The sequence below is a fragment of the Peromyscus leucopus genome, chromosome 17 (genome assembly GCF_004664715.2).
Source record: "Peromyscus leucopus breed LL Stock chromosome 17, UCI_PerLeu_2.1, whole genome shotgun sequence".
NCBI classification, from domain to species: Eukaryota; Metazoa; Chordata; class Mammalia; order Rodentia; family Cricetidae; genus Peromyscus; species Peromyscus leucopus.
The window spans coordinates 11,988,140-11,998,193 of record NC_051077.1 but is presented as its reverse complement, the minus strand read 5'-3'; the positions used below and the strand labels follow the sequence as shown (position 1 = coordinate 11,998,193).

The window sequence follows — 10,054 nt, the reverse complement described above, 5'->3', positions numbered from 1 at the left end:
CAGCCCACTGTGGTGCCATCCCTGGGCTGGTGGTCCTGGGTGCTGTAAGAAAGCTGGCTGAGCAAGCCGTGGGAAGCAAGCCAGTAAGCAGCTCCCCTCCGTGGCCTCTGCGTCAGCCCCTGCCTCCAGGTTCCTGCCCCGTTTGAGTTGCTGAACTGACTGCCTTGATGATGAATGCGATATAGCAATGTAAACCAATAAACTCTCTCCTCCCCAAGTTGCTTTGGTCATGATGTTTCATCACAGCAACGGGGGACCCTAACTAAGACACACCCTTCCCCCTCTAGCCTCCACAAACCCAGTTTTCTCTTGCCTTCTAGGCTCATGCAGCTCTGGGGCATGTTTATCCATACTGGATGTTATTTTCAGATCACATGAAGATTGTACCTAAGAATTCCCCATTCCTTTCTCCTAGTAAGATGTAAGCTTTATTAAGGTCATATATCGATTTTATTTCTATGCTATTTATTTCTATTTTGAGACAGGGTATTCCTGTGTAGCTCAGCCTGTCCTGAAGCTTGCCACCATGCCTCAGCCTTCCAGGAGAGATAGGATTACAGGTGTGTGACTTTCTTGACTATATAAGAAATAAAATAAAGGCTCATCCTGATTTTTTTTTGGAGGACCAGAAAGTACAGTAGAGATCTGGTTCACAAAGAGGCGTCTCTAGGCCAGGTGAAGGTAACATTTAGCATACGATAGCCACACATGCCTGAGTCTTGTAGATGGCAAAAGTAATAAATTGAAACTCTTAGTGAAGACAACATCACTCTAATTATGCTGAGTGACTCCAAACTAAACCTCAAAACAAAAGGTCAGCTCTTTCCTCGGGAGCCTGAAGTACTCAAAGCGCCCCATTAACCTTTGCTCCCTGCTTTTAGATAGCTGTGGCTATCAATCCCCTCCCAAGCACCTACACAGCTACCATCCGCTGCCCTTGACCGTTTCACTTGCAGTTTCCTGGGGGAGACCGCAGACTGCACTTGCCCACAGTTTGAGAGCCCTGGGTTTGGGGCTGAGCCGGGTCAGTCTTCTGTCAGAACACTGTGGCTCTAGAATCAGATATCCACCAAAGTATCTCCCGGACTTCCACACACCCTCGCTCAGCAAGCAGCCCTTCCCCAACAGGGTCGCCCAAAAGGCTCACAGCCCTAGGCTGTCAGGGTTTGGTCCGCATTTTTAAACTTCTGTACTAATTAAAACTCTCTTGAGCTTGGCAGGACTCAGCGGAGATTTGGAGCCTTGGGGCTCTTCTTTTCTCTCTTCTGGTTTCAGCTTCTTCTGGAAGGGAAGAGCCCGTTTGTACAACACAGCGTCGTCTGGGAAGCCCCGTACGTAGCCAACTCCCACTGAACACAGCTTTGAAAGGCATTCCAGCATCCGGAGCCAGATATTTGGCAACTCAACTGTTAACTTTCTGTGGTTTTTTTTTTTTTTCCCCTCCCTGGGATCAATGTGACGTCACCAGTGTAATTTGAGTCCGGGAGCTTTGTTCACACTTTAAATAGCAGTCCAGGGCTGATGTTAGGACAGACTCCCTGGAAGGGCCCGAGCTGAGCTAGGGGAAGACTTACATCGATGAAAGCGAAGCGAAGCCACCAAGGCACCAGGATGTCCTCGTCTCTCCGAGTAAGCCCGTCCATCCACGGCTACCACTTTGACACGGCCTCCCGCAAGAAGGCTGTGGGCAACATCTTTGAAAACGTAGACCAGCAGTCCCTGCAGAGGCTCTTCAGGAACTCCGGAGACAAGAAGGCAGAGGAACGGGCCAAGATCATCCTTGCCATCGATCAAGATCTGGAGGAGAAAACACGGGCCCTGATGGCCCTGAAGAAGAGGACGAAAGACAAGCTTCTGCAGTTTCTCAGGCTGCGGAAGTATTCCATCAAGGTGCACTGAGCCTCCTCGAAGGATGGGTAAGGAGCTTATCCACCAACGGACCTTTAAAGACAGACCCAGTGAGCCTGCCAGCCCGGCCAGGGCAGCGTCCCGCGCACCGGCTTGAGCGCCTCTTCCATCAGGACCCTGAGGATGGAAAGGGACGGAGCACACCAGCTACAAAGACTTCAACTCTGTGTCAGCCCTGAGCTGAGCTGTCACACGGAGAGCAAAGTGACTTCAGCAGGCGGTTGAGAACTCTCCCAGCAGGAAAGGGCTGACACGGACCTGGTAGATGAGGACAGAAGCACAGGATAGAACGTGGCAGACGGGACTGAGTGCACCCAGGGTCACCCGCCAGGCCCTAAGACTGAACTCAAACCTAACTTGGTTTTAGTTGTTGTTGTTTCGTTTGTTATTTTGTTTTTCTTTTCCTTTTTTTTTTTTTTTTTGAAAAGAAAAAAGTGTCAAAGTGGGTAGGGAGAGGGAGGAAGGAGGAAGACTATCAAACAGATGGTTTACTGAGTTTTTTAAATCTGAATGTTTAAAACGTGGCTAAACCTCCATGCTGTTTATTGGTCAAGATTTTTAGAAATCGGTAATTGACTGCTTGCATTTATTTCAATGCCTAAGAAAGTGCATCGCCTGGTGTTAAAGTCAAGGAACTGCGTGCTTTGCACAGCCTGGGAAAACCCACACCACTGTCTACATGTTTCTAGAGGACTTACACACATTTCAAACAGGTTTGCATAAAGTTGAAACAATGGGGCTCTTCATAAATCTGAAGTACTGTGAACAATTTTGTAATTTTTTTACTCTCTGACTAACGCTAGCATCGAATCTAATGAAATGTCCTAGAGATACTGCAGCAAGCATTAGGAAGTGAATATGGAAGATTTCAGAAGGATGCTGTGGTCTTTATAATTTATTATAGATTGTAAGCGATACGCAGCCCTAATAAATTATTATCAATTTAGCTTCTCTTGGTCTGTGATGATTGGTCCCAAAGGAAAAAATAGGATGGTAAGTTTGGATTACTATAAACTTTTATAGGGGGCTGTCGTAAGCTGAAGGGGCTTTGAGAACAGCTTTAAGCTGACCTGCCAAACTTGCCCCAAACAAGGTATTGCCCCAGTTTTAAACATTGTGGCATGGATATGGTTATCAACAGAGTAATTTGCCAACACTGCCTTTATATATCCATTATATAGCTTCATGTTTGTGAAATGTCTTCTCTGTCACTAAAGCAGATATGCGTGTGTATCCACTTATTTCTTTCGGAACAGTATGTCTTGAAGTTAGAGTGAATTATGATAAAGTTCCTGTGGGTTATTATAACATTACCATCTCTTTCCTTATTTCAGCATAATTTATAATAAAGCATTTCTAAGGAGGCATACACAAATACCCACTGTGCTTTCTTAACAGAAAGTCAAAACAGTCCCCAGAAATTATTACAGCAAAACCTACCAAGATTTTTTTTTAAATGCTGACTACAGTATATCAAAACACTTGACCTATCTGAAATCTTCAGGAGGGTTAAAAGCCAGGATTTTAAATACAAAACTTATAAAAGGAGAGTAAGGTGGCTAAAATAAAACTATATTCAGCTAATAATTATTAAGTTGTTGAAGGTCATTACAAATTAGTCCTTGGGACCCTAGATCCTTATATAGGGTTGTAGTCAGTATTTGATCACTTGGCCAGGAAATAAAGAAAAAGTGAAGGAAAAGTTATTCTAGAAGTGTGTGTGTGTGTGTGTGTGTGTGTGTGTGTGTGTGTGTGTGTGTGTGTGTAATGCCCTTGAGCATTTTTCTGGGAGTATTATTCACAATCACCATCAGATTTTCAAAGACAACAATTAAACCAAAAGAATTTAAGACCCACAGAGCAGGGCTTCACAGGGAACAGTCAGGTACCCAGAATACGATTATGAAAATGGAGGCCATGGAGCAGCCCTCTGCTCCCTTCCTGTCTCTCTACCTGATGCACCCTGAGCTAGCTGTCTGCTGTCTGTGTGCACCTGGAATAAGTTTCCTGTTCCTTATGGGAACCATCATAGGGAACTTTTTTTTTTTTTTTTTTTTTCATCATAGGGAACTTTTAAGCTGCACTTCATTCAAAGACAGAGCTGGGCATGGCCTCCCCTGTTTGAAATCCTACCACTCAGGAGGATCATGAGTTTGAGGCCAGCAAGTCTTAAAAATCAAATCAGTTCACCCATTCCTCCACGCCCCCAATGAAGGAAGTGCATCTTGAGGCTGAGCCGAGATGGGGTTTAGTGCATGAAATGCACTCAGAACTTCTGCTGCTGTTGTTCCCTGTAGTGTGCAGTGTGGTCTTGTCCTCTGACACACGCACATTAATTAACCTGGTTTTGGTGACCTCTTATTATTATTATTATTTTCTGATTTCAACCCCAATACATGAGGGAGAGAAACAAAAACCCCTCCAATAGGTTGTTACAAGCGCTCTTTTCTCCTCTGGGGAGAACCCAGAGTGGAATCAGTGTGATTGCAGAGAGCGGTCTTTAGGTGCATAATGCACATTGTGTAGTGTCAGATGAAAACAGGCTTTATCAGAAAAGGAGGACTACGGAGCCAGAGAGGTGGCGGGGTTGTTACGAGCACACGCTGTCCTTGCAGAGGACTGGTTCGGTTCCAAGGACACACATGTGACTCAAAATCACCTGTAACTCCAGGGATCTGACTCCTCTAGCCTCAGTGGGCCTCTGCACTAATGTGTACAAATCCGCATACATACATACATACATACATACATACATAATCAAAAATAAATCTTAAAAAAATGTAAAAGAGGATTCGTTCGGCCCTGAGTTCTCTTTCTGGCACAGGGAGAGTCAAGTCAATGGTAAGATCGTGTAATAAGAGAAATAAAAACATAAAGGGCTCATTAACTCATTAAGGACATCAGCTCACTGGGTCATAGGAATAATTAACTTTTGCCGAGCGAGACGTAGTCCCGGTGGCTGGATAATTGCCTAAATATTTTTGTGATGTAAGAGGTAGGAGCGCATGTGGCTGCATTTATGTCTCCCCGTGCACACAAGGCCGTGAGCTTCAGTAGCTGGGGAACCTTGCCAGTGACACACAGCTCCAGGAAGGATGGCCTCCGTGCCCTCGCAGCAGCTTTGACCACATGTCCAGGACAGACAAACTTCCCTTCTCCTCTGTACTGACGGATCCACTAGTCGACTGGGAAGACAGAAAAGCATGGCTTCTGCTGGTCACTTCATTTCCACCTGCATTTGTCCGTCTGTTTACCGTGAGGAACACGTACATCCTAGGTGATAGTTTTGGTGGCTTCACACAGCTGAGGCAGCACGGTGTTTGCATCTTGGAGCCATGGCCATTCCTCACGTCTCCTCCAGGCCACGAGGAGTGTTGGAAAGCACAGTTTATTGACTCAGTTTCCTACCTGCTCACAGTAAAAGGAGGCCCCCATAGCAGATGGATTCTACTGAGAAAGGTCGAGTGTCCAGCTACAGGCTCTTCCACCGTCGTGGGGTGATCTGAGGGTAACTTGACATTTCCCCGAGACATTGAATCTGCTGACTTAAAAGAGGGCCACCGTCTGGGGCATCTGTGTCCTTGCAGAACACATAGGGCACCTTTTGGCTGGCACTCAAGTTCCCAGCACGGCCTCGGTCTTAGATGGCCCTTCATGTATGGGGACTGAATCTGTCCCTTATCCACTCGTACAGGACGCACCTAGAAGTGTTAGCCAAGGCCAGAAAAGACACTGCTTCCTGCTAGAAGGTTGACAAGGGCTTTGAAACAAACAGGAAGCAGTCATTTGAACAGCAGAAACTGTGGTTGTGACTGTGTGTGTGTGTGTGTGTGTGTGTGTGTGTGTGTGTGTGTGTGAGAGAGAGAGAGAGAGAGAGAGAGAGAGAGAGAGAGAGTACATGTTTTATGTGTGTGTGTCTGTTCCTGTGCGTGTGTGTGTATTTCTTGGTAGGCTGTATTTGTGTATGGACCTGCATATATTTGCATGTCTGTGTCTGTGAGCATATGCATTTGGTGTTATGTGCGCCTGTATGTACATCTAGTATGTATATGTGTCTGAATGTATATCATATGTGTGGAGGCTGCATGTCTTGTGGCTGGCTATATAAGTGATGTATCTGCCTGTGTGTCTGAATGAGCCTAATTGTGTCTGGGGTGTGTGTGCTTGTGTGTGTGTGTGAAAGAGAGAGACAGAGATAGAGAGACACAGAGAGAGAGACTATGTTTGTCTGTGTAGATGCATAAAGTATGTGTATTTGTACATATGTATGTGCCTCTGTGGATATGTGTCTGTATCTGAGTGTACATGTATATATCACTACATTTGCATGTATGTGTGGCTATGTATCTGGGAATGCCCATGTGTTTTGGACTGTGAGTCTATGTGTCTGTGTGTGTCTTCACGGCTGCATATGTTTTTCATGGGTAGGATGTCTATGCATGCATGTGTCTCTGTTGCTGTGTTTATTTGAATATTTATTTGAAAATATACACTGTGTACATGCAGCTATGTGACTGTGTTTCTATGTACGTGTGTCTGTATGTATCTGTTCACATGTATGTATCTATGTGAGCACATGTGTGTGTCTATGTATGCATCCATGTGAGGATGTATGTTCATACATGTGTGTCTCTCTATTCATTTGTATACACAGTTGGCTGAATGGGCAAGTGAATATTTGGGTGTCTTTGTCCCAAGACTGTGTGAGAATGCATGTTTATGTGAGTGTGTCATCTGTGTTCATGTGTATGGATGTGTATCTGGAAGAGTGCATACATGGGTATGTTTGTGTGAGTGTGTCTATATTTATGTTTGTATCTGGTGAATGCACATGTATCTGGTAATTATATGTGTGTGTCTATGTGACTATGAGAATGTGTATTCACGTGTGCATCATCTGTGTTTGTGTGTGTGTGCATATAGGTATGTCTGTGTATGCATGTGTGAAAATATATATATACCTATGTGTATTTCCATGTGTGTATCTGTGTTCATCTGTATGTATGCATGTGTATCTGTTTGATTGTTCACGTGTGTTTCTTTGTGTGCGTGTCTGTGTAGCTGTGTGAGGTTGCACATTCATGTATGCTTCTGTGTCATACGTAGGGGTGAGTGCATATGTTTGTATGGTTTGTGAGAATGTAGGTCCATGTGTATATTCTATAGTTATGTGAGTATGTCTGTCTGTCTGTATCTGTGTGTCCAGGGTAGATTAGCACATAGTCCTAACCTGGGAGATGCTTCAAGATTCCGTGGAGGAATAGCAGACAAGAAGGAAGACCGTTTTGCTGGTCCATGGACATATAGTTCACAGAGGTAGGGAGGCAGGACAGAGTGGGTCACATGAGTGACTGGGGGTGGGGGCTAAGCGATAGAGAAACAATTAGAAGATGTCTAGGCCTTGAAGGACTAGTCAGGATTGATTTGTCCCGAAAGCAACAGAATTATTAGGGACTTTACACACGCTGGCCACACTTGGCAGCTGGCAGTGCACATCTGACCTTGAAAAATAATGTATTAAAGAGCCGCTGAACTCACGGTCGCTCGAAAGATTCCTCCAGAACCCCACGGCCTTTTCCATGTGAGGCAGAGGGAAAGGCACTTTACTTGGGGACAACAAACCACTACGTGGCAGCTATCGATGACACAGAAGACACCGAGAAGAAAAGGCTGCGGGGTGAGATGGGGGAATGTCAGTCTCCTGTACTGCCCAGTTAAACCCTTCGGATCCATTACTGCTTAGATCATGCATTGAGTCTGACGATTTCGCTAGCATCAATAGCTGCCTGGCTGTTCTCATATGGACAAACCTTCAGTAGTGCCTAGATACTTGGGGTGTCTGCCACAGGCCCATGAAAACGATTCCGGTTCAGTGTGAACACACATGATTGGTAGACCCAGTTCAGAAACCTGCTAGCAAAATTACCTTACAGAATTTTGGCAATAAACATTGTGTCCCCATAAAGTTTTGTGGAGCTTAGGAAAAAAAACAAAAAAAACCAGGTTTTTCCTGTAGCAACTTGCCCTCTACACACTGCACCAAAAGCTGCAGACATACCTGCTGGGTCCCAGGGAACCTCTTGGCCCCACCCCCACCCCCTGGCCTTGTCGCCTCACCTGAGGACAGTGGCAGTGTGCAAATACCGCCAGATTGAGGTGGGGATTCCAGGGAGGGAGGATTCCTAACTCTTCTTTGGACAAATTCCTTTCTGACCTTTGTCTGTGACTAGATGACATCTGCCCTCTTTTGTCCTCTCCGTCTTCCCCAAGGGCAATGGTGAGCAGGACCTGCCTTGCCTCCGGTGATCAGCTGGCATTCCACCAGAAGAAGAAATTTCTCTTAAATACAATGAAAAACCAGTGCCAAGTTTTGATGGTTAGCCATGGTCGCCAGAGGCACAAGGTGAGAGACGTGGCCTTGTGTGGGTCCCCTGTGCTTACAGACCCTGTCTGTTCTGGGTGGGTGGTTGGTGCTCCCTGCCCAGACTGGGCTGTTAATGTTTTTCCTGCTTTGACTTCTACTCAAGGGCAGAGTCACTGAGCCCATCTCCACTGTGGATAGAGCTGTGAACATCTGTGTGCTTTCCTAATTCCAAACCCTCTGGTCACGGATACCTTTTCACAAAGCTCCATGACCTGCTGTAGAAAACATCAGAGTTACAGAACCCTTGCTTGGGTTATGCTGGATCTTCTGGCCCTTGCTAATGTAAGACCAAGAAAAAGGGTCTATCTCGTGGCAACGTAGCCTTTTTTAGCACAGTAATTCTGTCATTCATTGAAAACATGGCTCAGAAGATCACATTTTGAGGGGAGCATTTCCCTGATTGTGATGTTTACAGTAGGTGTAGACTATCCCCTTCACTTTGCTGACAAGTATTTTCTTTGGATTTAGTCCGACATGTGGCATACATGTAGGTTTATCAGGAGGGTTTGCCTCCCATCACTTTCTTTTCTCATTCTCCTGAAATGTTTCTGTCCTTAGAGTTTATGCCTAGCTCTTAGCATTTGGAAGGGTCGGGAGAACCCCCGAGGTTCTGGGGGAGCCCCCCCCCCTGTTGACACCGTGGAAGATCCAGGTCCAGACACTTCCTTGCAATTCGTTCTTATCAGAACCCCACGGGGAGCACTTTGAAATTCAGGTTGGATTTAATGAACCAGAGTTTGTGGGGCTGGACCCTGCTGCAATTGCTCCTGGGGTCACATTACAGCTCGGCTCAGTCAGATTGAGAACCACTGACCTAGATTAGAGTAACACGCTGTGCTCACTGTAAAGACACGGCTCATTTCTGCTCATCCATACATCCCCAGGTGCATTGTGGGCCTCGATACAGTTCGCAAACCATTGACCCAAGGCGTGATTTGTTCCTTATCATGAAATGTCTCATTCTTATCATATCTAATCAAATAATACCATGCCTTTGACTTTCTGTTCTGAGGAATCTAACCTGATTGAACCAGTCCCCAGTGATTACATCATTATTGAAATTCCACAAAGCATATAGTCTTAACAATCACTGTGATTTTTTTTTTTTTTGTCTTCTTGAGATAAGGATTCTCTATGTAGTTCTGGCTATCCTGAAACTCACTCTGTAGATCAGGCTGGCCTCGAAAACAGAGATCTACCTACCTCTGCCTCCTTAATGCTGGGATTAAAGGCATGTGCCGCCACTACCCAGCCTCACTGTGTTTTTCAAAAGAAGGGAATGTCTTTATCCCCTTCACAGATTCCCCTATATCTGCTATTCTAGAAGTTTCCACCTTACTCCAGACAACTTAGTGTTTTCAAAAGGATGATTTCATGAACGTCACTAGCAGTCACTTATTCCAGTTAGTGCATTAGCAGTTACAGGAGCACCTTCCTCCTGATGATTCTCCTCCACAGAGGACCCTACAGGGAGCACAGCAGGCAACCTAGAAGACGCAAGTCAGGAACAGGGGATGCCTGAAATCAGCAACAATAAAACAACCAGCCATGACAGTATGCCAAAGAACAAATCTGCTCTCTGATTTTTTTTCTCACCTTGACCCTCTCTGGTGACCCTCTCGATAACTTCATGTCCATACTGTGTGACGGACAGCAGAAAGACAAACCAAGTAGGGTGATAGGATTTTATAAGATTTGGGTTGGTTCAAGTCCTATTGTAGA

General features: G+C 45.4%; 1 protein-coding gene across 1 annotated transcript; it reads left to right on the top strand.

Annotated features, from left to right (window-relative positions):
- The first annotated feature begins 1,427 nt into the window (after positions 1 to 1,427).
- On the top strand, positions 1,428 to 2,855 carry Tcim (transcriptional and immune response regulator). The gene has a single exon (XM_028887826.2). It carries the CDS (start codon positions 1,579 to 1,581, stop codon positions 1,897 to 1,899), a length of 321 nt encoding a protein of 106 aa, XP_028743659.1. The 5' UTR covers positions 1,428 to 1,578; the 3' UTR covers positions 1,900 to 2,855.
- Positions 2,856 to 10,054: the final 7,199 nt, after the last annotated feature.

Coding starts and splice junctions, on each gene's coding strand:
- Tcim (XM_028887826.2), top strand. CDS start 1,579: ATGAAAGCGAAGCGAAGCCACCAAGGCACCAGGATGTCCTCGTCTCTC.